This window comes from Jaculus jaculus, chromosome 6 (assembly GCF_020740685.1).
Source record: "Jaculus jaculus isolate mJacJac1 chromosome 6, mJacJac1.mat.Y.cur, whole genome shotgun sequence".
NCBI lineage: Eukaryota > Metazoa > Chordata > Mammalia > Rodentia > Dipodidae > Jaculus > Jaculus jaculus.
The window spans coordinates 124,825,134-124,842,857 of NC_059107.1; the positions used below are offsets into that span (position 1 = coordinate 124,825,134).

The 17,724-nt window shown below is 34.0% G+C and overlaps 1 protein-coding gene across 20 annotated transcripts in view; it reads right to left on the minus strand.

Annotated features, from left to right (window-relative positions):
* The window catches only part of Ppfia2 (PTPRF interacting protein alpha 2), a 441,464-nt gene that overhangs the window by 49,384 nt on the left and 374,356 nt on the right, over positions 1 to 17,724 (minus strand). For all 20 annotated transcript variants that reach the window (XM_045152128.1, XM_004650146.2, XM_045152145.1 and 17 more), the window contains one exon: positions 11,491 to 11,584. In XM_045152128.1, the coding sequence (XP_045008063.1) occupies positions 11,491 to 11,584 (94 nt within the window). The remainder of the gene's footprint in view (positions 1 to 11,490; positions 11,585 to 17,724) is intronic.

The window sequence follows — 17,724 nt, forward strand, 5'->3', positions numbered from 1 at the left end:
TGCTTGTTTACAATTAGAACCAACAACCTACTGAAGTGCATTCAGTATTATTAGCCCACTGATAGCACTCATTAATAAAAGCAAAACAAAACAAAACAACAACAAAAAACAAAAACAAAAACAAAAACCAAAAACGTTCATAAGACCTCTTTCTGGAGAGGCAGCACTTGAAAATAGAGAGAGCACTTGTTTGAAGATCAGTACAGCTGGATTCTAATGTTCTTATCATCACTTGACAAAACAAGTGACAGGTGTGGATACTCAATTTCTTCAACATTATCTGAGGTAAGAACATATCAATAAAGTCTGTATTGGGTCCACAACTGTTATTCTAGCAAGCATTACAATAACATTAATGTTCATAAACATCTATACACACAAGTCATAGGATCTTTGTGAGCAAATGCTAAAGAATTAGATTGTTCCTCTCCTTTCACCTAATTACTCTCTCTTTTACATGGACTAAAAATAAATAAATAAAAATAATTGTTGGGCTGGAGACATGGCTTAACAGTTAAGACATTTGCCTGCAAAGCCAAAGGACCTAAGTTCTGTTCCCCAGGACCCATGTTAGCCAGACGTACAAGGTTGTGCATGTGTTTGGAGTTTGTTTGCAGTGGCTGGATGCCCTGGCATGCGCTCGCCCCCCCCCCCCCGTGTCTGCCTCTTTCCCTTTCTTGTTCTCTCAAATAAATAAATAAATCAAATTAAAATAAATAAATAAATGTTAAATTTGAACTGATTGTGGAGCTTTTAGTGGAAGTGCTGTTTAACAGGTGTTTATAAATGCTGCTTTGAGAAAATATAAAATAGATTGATTTAATCATCTTAACAGAAAGTATAAACAAACAAAGCTATTCAAATGCAACTTTGGAAGAACCAACTTACTCTCTGGATGTAGTAGAGGCACTGAGAAATATGGAAGTTAAATAATTCAACAAAAAACCATGGGGATATTTTTTCAAATTTTCTACTTAAACAAAATAATCCTTAGAACAATGAAACTGTTACTACAACTCATAAAATATATTCACTACAACAAGACATAAAGCAGAAATTCCTGTTTCAGAAATTAGGCAAATTAAAATATTTCCTTTTTTCTTGTGTAACTGTTATAAAGAAAAGCTGATGTTTAATGGAACACCATGCACATGCCTCCTCTTAAGGGATTCATTCAGAGAAACCATGTATTTTTTATAATATGGACACTTTAGAAAAATGCATATTTTTTGGCCTTAGTTCCAGAACAGCTGCAAAATGTTCTTCAAATTTTCATTGAAACAAAAAAAACCCATAAACTTCTAAAAATTTGCATCATTTATCCCCAGAATTTTAAGCTATGTTTTTCATATCATACATGCAAAGAATAGAAATAAAATGATTCAAATAGATTTTTGGCACTTAAACTAGGCTTCTCATAAACATACCCAGAAAGCCTGATATAATCTTTAAAAAATTATTGAGCTTTCCAGAGAAATTATCCAAGGCACTGGAAATCAGTTGTAATAATGTGCAAAATAATCTCCCTGCCAGCTTTTTACAAATCTCTTTTCAGTAATTTGAATAAAATTTGACACAGTCAAATAATATTAGTCTTCAGATATTTTTCATTTTTAACAAATAAGTTATATAAATATGGAAACACCTTGAAATATAAAACATCAGTGAAATATTAAAATAAACATGAATATATAAATTTCAAAGTTCAAATCATTTGTCTTTATCAATTTGCATGAGTCAGTGGATGTCCCATAGGTCTTATAACTTTCTTTCTTCTCCTCCATAGGCAATGAATTTAAGTGCTATACTAGTAAGCAACCTCACTTTAAATAAGTAAACCTTTCATATGAACAGTGTGTTATGCAAACAATAAAAATCTGTAAACCTAAGTGATTCAGATTTTGTGGTGATATAAACATAGGTGTTAATATTTATTTGTATGTTTTCCCCCTTTGGATACAGTGTTTTTTTCTTTCTTTTATGAAAATCCGTCCATAATTTTGACACATATTTGTTTACATTAAGATATAACACTCTTATATGTAACAGAGATTGCAAATTCACTGATGGCTGTGAACATAAAGTGCTATGAGAACAACTGAAAGTGGTAAAGAAATGTTAAGATGTTTTCCAGTGTACTGAAATTACACGTAGGAGATATAAGTTACAAATGGTGTGAGTGAGAAAGAAGAAGGATAAGACATTGAAAAATAGAGAGATTTTAACAAGACTGTTGGAGTTAGGAAATAATGACATGCTTATATTGGTATGCTTAAGAAGAATGACTAGGGTTAATATAAGACTCAGAATGTGACAATGAGGAGGTGTGGGATTTGGTGCAGAGCATAGCACCAGAAGACATGAAGCTATTAAATCTAAAAAGGTTAGCATGTGAATGGACAAAATATTTGGACAAAAGCTAATCTGAGGCAGATATCTGGAATGTCTTCATGGATAAAGCAGATGAGGGAATGATGATGGGATGCTGGGGTGGGCTTTGCAATGTGGCTGCTGTCTTTGAGTCACATATGCTCCCATTAGTAACACCTAAACCTGCTCTGCACTTAACCCCATAAGCTCATTGGTACGCCATGCTACACATATGTGATGGTTTCTTTTGAATGTTTTAAGTGCTCATATCTCCTTAGGAAAAGTCACACAATAGAGCTATTACATGATCCCATGTTTATGGAAACAAATATAGAGAATTCTAGGCTAAGGTGTTAACACTAAATGTATGCTAATCAGTATTTGTTCTTTCAACAAAGTAAACTCACTATCCCTTTGACATTTTACAGGATTTAAATTGTATCATTACTGAACTTACTTTTATATATGATTTGTTTTCATGTGAATATTAATATTATAACAAACTTTTAAATATTATGTATGACTAGTTACATTAGGAAATGTGGTTTTATAAAACTGCTACCACTCATATTTTGAAATTACCTTTCACTAAAACCCCATACTTAAGAAAAGCATTTGTTTTTAATATGCTTCTCCTCATTTTCAAATGAGATAGACAAATAAGGAGTTATTCTCTGGGGAAAAATCATGTTTATGGAATATGAAAGCAAGGAGAGAGATAGAGATAGATAGATAGATAGATAGATAGATAGATAGATAGATAGATAGATAGATGGATAGATAGAGAAAGAGAGAGAGTGTGTCCAGTTGATACTAAACCTCATAGTCTTTAAATCATGGCCCACAGTGACTTACTATGTAATTCAGTGGAAAACTGAACTCAAGGAATCTACATTTTTGTTAATCATTATGCATAGAAAACTATGGTTCTGTGTGTGTGGAAGAAGAGCAGAAACAAAAATTATACTCATAAGATAAGTGGAATTGTATCTTGCTTCGTATGTCACTCTTGGTGATTATTATAAAGTTGTTACACATAAGGCATAGTCTCATGATTATCATAGAAAAGATTAGGTGTCAATGGAACCGAAGGAAAGCATAAAAAGCAATAGGAATAGTGATAAGATATGAATAGATTTTTTAAGTACGTGAAATGTATGATAGGTAAGTAGGGAATGATGGAGCGAGTGAGATAAACAGGGATCAGTTAATTCAGGGATTTATAACCTATTTGAAGGCATTTGAAATTGATCCTAGGTCTTCCAAGGACTGATAGAGTAGTGTTAAGCAGTCAAGAGATAGGATTAAGATAAATTCCTGAAACTGAAACATTAAGAACATTAAGAGTAGGTGATAGAAAGGCAGTCTGGAAGGAGAGATTGCACTAATGTCAGAACCTGAGTTAGAAGAAAGAAAATGAAGAGTTTTTCAGGATTTTAAAGTTGGGAACAGCAGGTGAAAATGATCAAGGCATCAAGGGGACTGCAAAGAAGAATGAGGAGGAGAATCAGGACAAGGAAGAAAGAGCAAAACAAACACAAGACAAGGTTTTGGGTTTGGGAACTGGAGAAATTTACTAGCCTGCTCCTGCTGGAAGATTTTCTTCTTTATCTTCCCACACCAGCTTCTGTTTATGTACTCAGATATTCAGGAATGTGTTTGAATACTTAAAACATATAAACTTCTGTATGATAAAACAAATCTAAATGTTCTTCTAAGTTTGGTTCTCCACTGAATGTTATTGTGGATGGAAAACTTTTAGGACAAGGATAATTTAAACACCATGTATTCCATTATCTAGGCTAAAATTTGCTTACCCCATAACCCTACCTAATACATCTGCTACAGGTCTTTTAGACATAATCATAGACAAACAACTTCTTTCCAAGTAGCCAATTATTTCTTTTCAGATGTGTATTTTCTAGACTTTCATCCTTGGAGACATCTCAATTCCATCTGCTACCTCTAACTTTTTGGTCAAGGTCTTGCCACAGAGGCCATCTCTGATTGTTTTGTTAATTATCTTTGTAGCACTTTTTGTTCTACATAATTCATACCTTTAAATCATTGATGAACACCAGTTCCCTCGAAATTGAAAACTTTCTTCCTTGGTGGATGTGGTGGTTTGATTCAGGTGTCCCCATACATTTATGTGTTCTGAATGCTAGGTTCCCAGATGATGGAGATTTGAGAATTAATGCCTCCAGGAGGGAGTGTATTTTTTTTTTTGGGGGGGGGCAGCAAGTGGGCTTATGGATGTCATAGCCAGTTTCTACATGACAGTGTATGGCACACTTTCCTGTCACTATGTTCCACCATATGTAGGCCAGGGGGTGATGTCCACCTTATGCTTATGCCATTGTTTTCTCCTGCCTTCGTGGAGCTTTCCCTCCAGCCTGTAAACCAAATTAAACCTTTTTTCCCACAAGCTGCTCTTGGTTGGGTGATTTCTACCAGCAATGAGAACCTCCTGACTGCAACAGTGGAGGAATGAAGCTCGGGAGACTCAGGACGTCAACACATCTGGCAAGAAGGTTGCAAGGTCAAGCCGTAAGGGTATATGAAGAGAAAACCACTGCTTGAGGAGAGACTCTCTGACCAGCTGAGGTGCCAGTAGGTTATGCAGGGTGCTGCAGGATGTACCTTCTGTGAGTCATCACCTGTGCTGGTGTGGGCTTTTGAATGATGCAGCTGCCTTTCAGTCATCTGTGCTCCTGTTATTAGCCCCTCACACTGCTCTGTAAGTAAGTGACCTCACTCAACTCATTTGTTCACAAAAACTGGTTTTGGTCAAACTGCACTTTGGTCTGTTGTCTGTGCCACATTGGGGGCAATAGACTTGTAGTTGTATCTCCTAAGGGATAAAAAAAGTTTTCTATAGCAGTTATTCATGTTATGGTTCACTGATTTCAGATTATTCTAGCCATGTTTTTTTATGTATTGTTTTGAATATCTAATTAAATATATTTCTCATAATGTAACAGTCTGCAGCTACAATCTGACCAGTCCATAGAATATTTTATTTTTTTGTGTTTTTTGAGGTGGGGTCTCACTCTAGCCCAGGCTAACCTGGCCACTATGTCGTCCTAGACTTGCCTTGAACTCACAGTGATCCTCCTACCTCTGTCTCCCAAGTGCTGGGACTAAAGGCTTGTGCCACCAAGCTCCATGCAGAATTTTGATCCTTCATTGCTTTTGTAGATATTGGAAGAATTAAATTCTTTATTGGGCATTGTGTATTCACTTGTTTTGCAAAAATATTTCATATTTCCCTCTTGAAGAGCATGCATTGTATACATATTCTGTGCAACACAACTAGTCAATAAGTATAGTGCTGCTCTTGGTAGCAGGGTTATATAATTGTTCCAATTCAAATTTCAACATTAAAAGAACTAGATACTTCCCCAAAGGTCTTCCTTAAAATACCTTATCTAAAAGCTTAGCTATGCCTTCTCTGTTCATACTTTGATGTTCTCAGTGAGATCACTCATTACAGTATCAAGTGGGGAGCTTCTGCTTCCCTTAGTCATCATACATGCATTTGGTCAGCCCATTGGTAATAGACCTCACTAGTGTTTATCTGCAGAACAGGGTTTAGATAATAGAAATAGCTAGTTTTCTGGTTGTGCCACTTTTTTAATTCTCTTCATATACCAAAGACTCAGAAAAATGATCATGACTTGGGAAATATGTTACTATAATCATTTATTGACATATGTGTCTGTATATATACTTTTATAAAATTGAAATATCAGTAGTTTAGAACATAGCAAGCACTAAGGAAATGAGAAAAATTCCACTATTTCACAAATTAATACTGGATTAATTTAATCCAGAACTTATTTCCATCAAATTAAGGATAAGATTTGTTAAGCAAATACAATTTTTTAGGACAAAATATTACTTTTAAGTCAAAACTTATATAGAAATACAAGGCTTTGATTCCACTGACCCTGTAACGTATTAACAGCCCACCACTGGCACAAAATATCACTTTTCTGCCTTGCTCTTTTCTTTTCCAAGGAGATCAAACATATAAATCTATAAAAATGAAAGTGCTAGAGCTTTCCTTAGGTTTATTTTCCCTGAAAAAAGAAAGGTATACATTTGGCTTTTAGCCTTTGGGATTTTTTTGGGGGGTGGGGGTGGGGGAGTGGAGGTTAAGGTAGGGTCTTACTCCAGTCCAGGCTGACCTGGGATTCACTATATAGTCTCAGGCTGCGATACTCCTACCTCCACCTGCTGAGTGCTGTAATTAAAGACTTCGGGTTTTATTCAGGAATGTTTTGAATTGTTCTTAGTCGCAGCTAGTAGTGTTGAGCAATGGTTATTCTGTCTTAGTATAACACCAAAGAAACACTTCTGGGCTCCAAGTAGGAAGTTGGGATATATTTTCCCAGGAAAATACTGAGAACACTTAGTTTAGGTACCAAAATGTTCTATCATATTGGACCAGTTGTCCAGGAATGAGCCAGACTATAACATATCCATTCTGTGTAAAATCCCTGCTGCACACTGGGTGTGTCATGTAATTACCACTAAGCTTTTCGATACTGAAAATGAGTGAAGGAGAATATATGTGTTTCAGACAGCACACTGAAGAAATATTTATGATATCTCAATGTTAAAAGCTGGAGTTGCCCTGATTCTAGTGTCTCAGGAATTTGTGAAAGACTCTAATAATCCAACTAGTGGAACCCTCTGTTCCTTTCTTTAGCCAGAATACATTTATATTCATGCCTTCAAAACAGGTTATTATGGAGACAGAACAGATGTTCACCTTTCATGTATACAGCACTCCTTCTAGGGAAAACATGTTCAGATCTTTGAATACATGTTTTAAAAATTAACTTCTGGAATGCAAGTCATTTATATCTTAAATTTGGTTCATTTAGAAATATTTATTAAATGAAAAATATTGAAGTTTTGTGATACTTAGGGTATGAATATTTTTTATTGTCATTTATTTTGCTTAGTAATATGCAAGGTCTGAACATTCCAGATGCCAAAGATTAAAAATGCAGTATTTCAAAACACATTAAAGATTATGCACCGAGGGAGACCTTTAGGAGTGTGATGGGAATAAATTAACTGATTCTAGATGGCTTCACTTTTATGTCTTTGAAGTTCTCACATAAAGATTCACTGGCTGTGAATAGCGGAGACTGCCGTGCTCTGAGGCTAGGGCTGCTTCTCTGGAGAGGATGGTGCTGATAGATGAGCTGGAATGTTCATTTCATTTTAATGATGTTGGAAACTTGATTATTTAATAGTGGCATCCATGAAGGATGTTGTAGAAAATTTGAGCATATAATAATGCATTATCACTATTGTAATTACAAATTGAAAAAGATTAATTATTCACGATCAAAATTCATGCATCTTTCAATGTATGTGCCAAAATAAGAAGATTGCAGCACATCTACCGTTTTACTAAACTATCGTATATTGTTTAGAAGCAGGTGGAAATATTGTCACATAAAATTCAGCTAAAGATTTTAATGCTTTATATTTCTGATGATAACTACTGACTGAAAGTCTTGTCAGTTTCAGTGTGTTTATTTTTTATTCATGGGTGTCTTGAGAGTTGGATGGGTGATAGAATTAAAACAGATATTGTCACTTTGAATCATGTCAGCCAAAAAAATATATTGGGACCACACTTGAATCCATAAATGTAAATTCCTTTGGACAACACTTGGTAAGTAGTATAGTCCAACAACTTTTCAGAGTGAAATTACAAAGCAGGTAAATGAAATATTTAAGAAATTACATGAGTTAAGGCTAGAGATCACTGCTAGAGTGATTATGTAGCATGCACAAAGGTCCTGAGTTGAATCCAAGCACCACAATAAGTAACTAAGTAAATAAATAAATACATATTTTTTAAATAATTCCAGCATCACAAATGCAAAATAAAAGGCATAAAAATAATGGGGCCAGAAACAATGTAAAAATAAGTTACAAATGCTATAGGCAAAGAAGGTCCATGAATTAAGATCAGACATATCTGGCAGTGAGAAAAGAAGTAACTTCAAAATTTTGAGAAGAAATTATGTTAAACCAACAGTTCTATACTTTAGGAAATTATCAATTAATATTGGATGTAAAGTATATTTTCGTTTCTCTATAATTTTAGGGAGATTTTTATTCATCCTACCACACTATCATCACATTTCTAAAGATGCCCATACAGGAAATTGACTGGTAAATATATTCCAAATAGGGAATAATATAGGAAATCTGGTGAAATATTAACAAAAATATAACTAGTAATTTATTCAAAAATAGTCTTTCATCATAGATATGATACACATTTTCCTTTATGTCAATAATTATTGCTTTTATAGTCTCATTTATCAAATTTTATCATTGTAAATTTTACTTTACTTTTAAAAATATGTAGGGGTTTTGTCCATAGATTTTAGAAGACTGAGACTTTGGGCTATTCAGCAGGTAAATTATTTAATATTGGTATCTGTTTAAGGAAGATACCCCCTCAAGCAAAGAGTTTTTTGTCATATACATAAGCTCTGTTTTTACATCATTGTTAGTGGGTAATTAGCCTGACATTTTGATCTTTAATCATCTGTCTTGTTTATTATTAAATAAATTTTGACAAAAGAGAGAATTTCTATTTATTGGATACTAGAATACCTAAATCTAGATACCAAGTAAAACTTAGTGGGTTGAATTTCAGATATTGAGATTTTAGTCAGTCTAGCCCTTGTAGTTCTTGGTTTAGCTATAACTTCTATTGTTCTGAATGAATTTTTCCATTGCCATGTGCTTGGCTTTAACTAACTATCTTAAGGAAAATAGCTTAAGGTATTAATGTGTAAGATGGGCTAGAGAACTAAGGAAAGAAAATGACTTTTTAAAGACCAGAATGAGAAGTGCATAATGAAAGATATGATTTCTTATATTCCATTGCTCTCCATGTCAGGTTTAGAAAAGGAATATGTTTATTTCTATTGAACAACCCCCCCACAAAAAAAAATGTGGCTGTAATCCACTGAAAGAGACAAAGGATGATGATGAAGATCTCAGTTTCAGAACACCTTGAAAGGGAGTTCACATTGAGAAAACCAAGAAGCATTACAATGTAATGCAGAAACTAAATATTGAAAATAAATGCATAACTTTGAAAAAATAAGGAGACATGGATGATGTCTGCAAGAAAAATGGTCATATTTGAAAGGGGAAAACCAAAAATATTAATGTGAAATCTTCAAAGGATGACTGAGCTTCACTTTGAGAACAAGCCACTGATGGTTAATAATAATTACAAATAAGGAAATTGGAAACCATGTAATGTAAAAGTGATTTATCCAGTGTATCTATTGAAACCCATTATGTGAAGATATGTCAGTTTTTCACAACCCTGAAACAAAGGCCCAGCAGCGCCAAGCATCAGTGTATTAATGTAAGTACTCTTATTCATATTGCCTCACATCACTCGTTACATATTTATGCTCTTTTGATTCTTACTATTAAAATAGGAAATGCTGGTAGTTTCTTTAATTAACACTGACTGGAATTATGTGAACCACTGACCCAAATACTGTTATTATATAGGCTATAATTATAATAGAAAAATGTTAAATGCAATTGCCATAGAAAATGTTCTGAATATTCTTAATAGTAAAATAAGCCATGTGAGAGTATCTTCAAAGACAGAACTAACACAAAGTTCTGACCATGATAGCAGTGAGGATAATCCTTAAAAATAATATCAAATAAGTCCAATGGAGTATAAAGTTGATAATAGCTATACTTCATGTATGTTATTTTAAATTATTGCATAATTAGAATGTGAGCTTTTGTAGTTATTAAAGTGTTAACTTGAGCTCATAAGCAAAGAATAAATTATGGTGTTTACTGTGATGATATTAATTTTCCATACAATTGTGAAAGCTGGCTAGCTTGCCATTATTTACAAATGTTTCTTTATAGGAGAAATGAGAACTAGGTTTTACATGTTTTTATTTATTTGGATTAGAAATAAATTATCACTAATATTAAAAAGAAAACAATAGTTTATAGAATAATGTTAATAATAGCCTACAACAAACCATACAATTTATTATTAAGATTATCAAAGTAACATATTTAAATAGTATATGACAATCCTAAAATATCTTTCTGAATTATAATTAACTAAAGAAAAATGTTTGTTGTTGATATAACTGAATGTTTAATTGTAGTTATTTTTTTTTCTTGGTAATAGTTCTATTGAATTTGGATATATATATATATATATATATATATATATATATATATATATGTATATATATATAATTTTAGAAAGTAGTAAACTAATAAACAAGTTAGTAAACTTTCCTACAGCTTGTACATAGATGTTCCCTGTTGCCAATAAATATCTGCTAGACAGGAGGAAAGATAAAATATAAGAGCATATATCTGTCACAAATTGGTAACCAAAGGAATGAACAGGAAAGAATGGGTATATGGAAACCTTAAAAACAATGCCATAAATATTGCAGAGTGAGGAAAAGAAGTAACTAACCAATATCCAGGAGGAAGAAATTATTTTGGCTTCAAAAACAAAACTCTAAGGGTGATTTTTCTGTCACTGAAAATGTTACTACATATCTTCAAAATATGTTATTTCTGGAATTCCTTTCCAACAGCTGCAGAAACTCAAAATTTGCCAATTTTGCAAGTCATTTAAATGTTTCATATCATATGTGAATGGAAAGATCCACTATCAGTTTCCTGACAGATGCAAAACAATCTGTTGTGAGTCTAAAATAAGCTTAAATTCAGTCAAAGAAACATTCCTCCCTTTAAATTTGAAGAGTAGGCCTGCATAATTACCCTGATCATGAGAATATTGTGTCACTCTCATTTGGTTCTGACAATGCATAACTACATTTAACAACAAATATATTATTATATTATTTTATTTCTTATGAAACTGTTGCTGGGTGCCCTCAGGAAATGTGAGTAGAGCACTGCCTTAGGTAATACCAGAGAAACAGTGGCCTAAGTTTAGCTGCTTTATTTTCAATTAAATTTATCTTTTAATTTTCATTTTAATTAAAGATGATAAAGCATGATTAAAAGTTAGGAAGACAAAGAAATCTGCAAACCTACTTTTTCTTCAATCTTCTGTCCTTTTCTGCTTGTGTTCCGAGTTTGCCTAGCCCCAGCGATTCCTGGGCTGCAGCTTCCGTCTCCATAAAGCCTCCTGTGGAGAAGGGACTCTTCAGATTCACTAATGTCCACTGTGTTCATTCTGAAACCCAATTCTCAGAAATAAACAGGAGCAACTCTTAAAACTACTTTTCAATTTGTAGGGGTTGTGTTCTAATTCCCAAACCAACATCCATTCAATGACATGGCTAACACATAAACATGCACTGAGAATGAATTCTAAAGGAATAACTAGTTGTGTCCACTCATTTGACAATAAATATGGGAAATTTAAAATATTCTAATATGCTATCAGCTACTTGTTTTACAGTCCTCAATGATAAATGGAAAACAGAAGTGAATATTTGTTTAGCATATGAAGTTTGATTTTTTGGCATTTGCAGTATTTGCCATATCGCATGTGCAAAGGGCAGTTGAAAATCCATTGAAAAGAAGCTCAGGTGTATGCTTTTAATTCTAAGTTGAAATAATTCAGAGACATGTGCTATATAGAATGTCATTCTCAGCTGCCTGAATCTAACATCTTTATCCACAAACTTCAGTGTAAGAACTTTATGTATAGTGGGCTTTCCTGATGTTTGCTTGATTTTTAAACTTTATAATGCATGGAAAATAAAGATTTTTCTTCAAAAGACACTGAAAAGAACATTTTTATTCAAAAAAATAGTATTTACATATGCATGTAACTTCTTGGAATCAAAAAAGAAAGGAGCTTCATGATTATCCAATATAGACCTATGCATTTTAGAGAATAATTATTTCACTGCAGAACCCTTAATGCATAATTGATTCACAAATTTCCTACTGTAATTGAAAAAATAAGATCTTAATACTTTCCTGATATGTTGTATATGTGAAAAGCATTAAAATATCTGAAATGAAATTCAAAAATAATGTAAATTTTAAGTGAATGAAAGTATCACTCTAGTTCAGGCTGACCTGGACTTCACTATGTAGTCTCAGGCTGGCCTCAAACTTACAGTAAACCTCCTATCTTTGTGTCCTGGGTGCTGGAATTAAAGGTTTGTGTCACCACACCCAGGCTTCATATTTTAAAAAAGCATATATTTTTATTAATTTGGGAGGCAAAGCTTTCAATTAGACTTATGCTTAAAATTAGAAATATACTGATAATACTGACACAAACTCTATTGTAAACTGTATTCCCTAAATTTTACCAATATATCAAGTAATAACCACTGTCGATAACTGTCACTCACCTCTCATTGTCCCTGGCATTTACTTGCTTAATATTTGAGAAATTGATTCTAGTGAAAGATTCTTTATCAGAATGAAAGCTTTTCATAATTTCTTTCAGGAAATAATTTGTAAAGGTTAAAACTATTAGCATAGAATTTTGATTAAAAAATAAATATAAACATATAGGACTGGAGGGATGGCTTAGTGGTTAAAGGCATTTGCCTGCAAAGCCAAAGGACCCAGATTCAACTCTCCAGGACCCAAGTTAGCCAGATGCATAATGGTACATGCAACTGGAGTTCATTTGAAGTGGCTTAAGGCCCTGGTGAGCCCATTCTCTCTCTCTTTCTTTCTTTTTTTTTAGGTAGGGTCTCACTCTGGTCCAGGCTGACCTGGAATTAACCATGTAGTTTCAGGGTGGCCTCGAACTCATGGTGATCCTCCTATTTCTGCCTCCCGAGTGCTGGGATTAAAGGTGTGCGCCACCATGCCCGGCTCTCTTTCTCTTTCTGTCAAATAAATAACTAAAAATAAAATACTAAAATAAACAAATAAATATATAAATACATTAATTTCATTGCCTTACAGTCTTTTTATTGAACTGAATAATTATAAGGAAGGCTTTTTTAACTGAAATATTGATTGATAGCTGGATCCAATTTGGAATATGGAGATAGCAAAGATTTATTTTATTCAGTATCCTCATGTATAATTAATACTAAAAGGATTTTTATTATGAAAAAAAAAATATTCGCTGTTATCAGCAAGCCATCCATTGGTTGACTGAAATACTTTTGGGGAACAGGGCTGTGGAATTTTCCATTATGCATAGCGAATTAATATTTTAATTTTATTTCTCTCATCTGTGTATGTGCCTTACTGTACATCCATCAATTATCATCCATAATCTGAAAGTAACATTAAAATATTCTCTGAAAGTGGAAATGAACATGGAATGATTCACTTAAAAGTCATAAAAGTCTTGATTGGTGCATATGGTTTCATCAGAGATTGATGAAACCTATCCACTTGACAAATGATGAAACATCTTCAGATAACAGGTGGTAAGATGAGCCAGTTTATTTATTTTCCTAAGCAATAAAATAACACTTGAGTTGTGATTCAAATATTATTTTTAAGATACCCACTTTTTAAATGCTCAAATCAGAGTGCTTGGTGACTTACCATAGGTTATGGGTTAAGACCCTACTGCTGAAGACAACATACGCTGTTGGCACATAACATGGAGTGACATGGCTAGAAGCTGAAAGAGAACCAGTCCCCAGACAGCACGTCTAGGACCAGAAGGTGCCACATGGGCTACTGGGGGAAAATTGCCAATATCTGTCCAAGCAATGCATGGTCTAACCTACTTAGCAGCAAATAACCTGATGTGATGTTAAGACAAGTGCAATAGTGGCACATAGCCATGGTGGGAAACCAACTGCTCTCGATTTGGCTAACTGATCTGCTCAGTGGAACAGACCCCATAGCTGGAGCTGGAAAACAAGTCAAAACAATATCCAAAAATGAGACCTCTCTCTATTAAACTCTCTCTAAAAAACAATGGTTACCGCATTTACTTGGTGGTAACTTTATGCCCTGTTGGAGAATCTGCTTCTCTTTTTCAGATAGACACAGTGCTTAAGGAGAGAACCACCTCATCATACCTCAAAAGAGCCCCAGCTGAAACTAAGAATAATTGGGGAAACTTGCAAGAATGCTGCTTTCTTGGTGAACTGGGAACCAGCACAATGGTGAAGGAGATAGACACAGAGAATAATCAACCCCTACCAAACCAGATATCCAGAGACACAGACCTCATCACTGAAACAGACCTCAAATGAACCCAACATGGCTCAGGGAAATTTGCGGGAGAGGGGGGCGGAAAGAATGTCAGAGCCACACGTTGTGCCATGACACATAGAGACATTTCTTCCTACCCAAAACTGAAAGCTAACTCCCCAAAGCACGACCCATATAACCCAACAAGGAGGGTCCCTGTGGAGGTGGGAGGACAGGGTGGAGGCTAACAATAGTTCCAACTTCACTGTAGTCACTGAGTACAAAAATGAAAAAATAAAATAAAAAAAGATAACCACTTTTTAAATGAAATAAGAACATTTTAAAACAATGAATGTTCAAGAAGAAAACAGTGTTACAGGACTAGTTTGAGTCAAAAATATACATTAAAAATTGCTTCTCTCAAATAAAATATGTAAGAATAAAAGTCTTGAAGATTTGGGAAATACTGACTACTCTGAAATCACATTGCTTGCTTTCATCACTTGTTTCATACGCAATTGGTGTTATCTCAGTTTGGAAAGTGCCAAACTTGAAAGTGAGGTTAAGTCCTGTGGATGTGGCTCAGTGGTAAAATACTTGCCTAACACATGGAAGGTCAGAGGTTTGATTAGCAACACTGCAATCACCAACAGAAAAAAAAAAACAAAAAACAAACAAACAAAAAAAAAAAACAAAAACAAAAAACATAATCATATGTGTGTATAAAAGGCCACAGAAAGTCACATTTATTAATCATCACATGAAGAATAAGCTTTCACAAGAAGCAGATGTTGAACCTCTGCTGTTTTAGCCAGTTGTGAATGACCCTGTGCTGTTTAGCCAGTTGGAGGTGAGGATAGTTTGACCCCGCTGCTCCAACAACCTCATGATGAGGTTGACCTCAGCAAAACCACCTTCTGGACTCTGTTCTTTATTCTAGTCTTATTTATTTATGTGCTCATTTATTTATTAGTGTTTTAAGACAAAGTTTCACACCATACCTTATACTGGCATCAACCCATCACAGTCTTTTGCCTTTAGCCTCCTGAGTGCTGGGATTACCAGCAACCCCCCACCAGGCCCAGCTCTCAGCAGTGTCTTTTACACTACATGATTATGTAATTTTTTTTCATCAAGTCATAGTGGGCCCACTTTATTGTATATACTCCAAAGACAGCTAACCACTGATAATAATATATTATTTACTAGCTACATGTGACCCTTGAGCACTTGAAGTGTGATGAGTCCAACTAGATTGAGCACACCATTGTAACACTTCTAATTAATAAGTTGAATACCATGTGGTGAAATGACATTTTTATATAGAGAGTAAAAATAAAATATAATATTAAAATTACTCTCACCTCTCCTTTATCTAAATGTAGCTGCTATAAAAATCAAACATTTCATAGGCTCATATCTGGGGCTTGCATTTTATTAATAGTGGACAATGCTAAACTTCAGTGAGTCTTAACTGTAAACAGTATTAATTCCCAAGTACACCATAAATATTTGTACATATCTTATATTTTTAGGCTATCATGCTGACAATTAAGTATGATTGGCAAATAATGATCAGTGGGTAACAACACTAAATGCATTTTACTAAGTGAAGAATGCCATAGATTTTCCTTTAAGTGACATAACTGTCACACATATGAAACACTGATCAATATAAATTAAGAATGACTATTCTTCAGAAGGCACACTAAGAGACCTTACAGAAGGAATACCAAGAAGGGATTATACACTCTGTCTAGTCACCTGCAGTTCCATTGTTCAGTTGACTAACCATATTGTAAATTACCTATCATCTTGTCTATGTCTTTGCCTTCAGTGAAACTAAGAAAGTGCCCATACCTTCAGGAACTGAACCCATAAAGGCCTATGGGGTACCTTATCCAAATGTTATAGCCAATTTTGTTTTCTTCTAGATACCACAGAGGGTTTTTGTAAGGTGGGACATTCTTTTTTATGTATCTTTTATTAGAAATTTTATAATTAATTCATTGTAGTTTTTGAACTCTTACATTGATTCCTATTGCTGTCTTCATGAATTTGTATGACATATTCCAAAGAGGTTAAGCACTTTTTGAAATAAGAAATTATAGTTTTAATTAATTTAATTTACCAGGCATGTTTCACAAGGCTAGGAGCTTCATGAGAGATTTGTTGATGGGACAGTTCTAAACGGACATGAGCTGGAGTCACTGCCAGCCACAGTTGTTTTGCTTCGTGAATTTATCTTTGCTCCTATAGCATATAAAATGCTGCACATTAATATAGTGTTTGGATATCTTTGAGGATTTTGAGCTGTCTTCCAACTTGAAAAGATTTTAATTCTAAAAATAAAAATTATTTTCATAGAAAATAATGCTATGTGACTAGTAAAAAGAGGTTTATTAAAATTATTGTTTTTTAAGTGTAAGAAGTTCATAGATTCAATATTAGGAATGTGGAAGTAGAAGACCAGAACAATCATCTAGCACAATTCTCTTTCAAAAGTGTACTTAGTCTGTGAAATAGTTATCCCTAGTTATCAAGTTTTCCTGGACAGTATAAAGTAACAGCTGTGACATAAGCTAGCATATTTTCATATAATTATGACACCCTACTATTGTTTATAATATGGAGAATTTTAGTCATTGTGTAATTTTAACTCTTTGATTCTAGTTTCATGACCTCAATAAACATGGAATGGCTAATAACTCTTCCATATAATAGCACTGCAAATTTCTGTAATCATTAAAGAGAGCACTCCTGATCTTCCTACCTCTGCCTCCCAAGCTCTGATATTACAGGTGTGTGACCTACACCTAGTTTGTTAGTCACCTGAATGCAAGAGACATTGGCTTTTATCTACATATGTGTATTTAATATTGCAGGACACATTTGTTGATTATTTTATTAACTTTAGAACCATATGCAACTTCTAAATTTTTCTTGTTAAAAAATTCTTCCAAGAAGTATATTTTAAAAGTGAAATAGTTTGGATCCTTTTTATCTCAATGTTTTGAGTTAGCTTCAACTTGTGATTCAAAGTCATATTAGTGATCTCTTAGCAGACCCTTGTTCTCTTGTAATTGTCATAACCTAGTGACTTGGAAAAGTATTGACCAAGGGCAGAATGGGTTTGTTCAAGCCATTAGGAACTCCACTAACCAGCACTATGAGGAATGGACTTTTAAC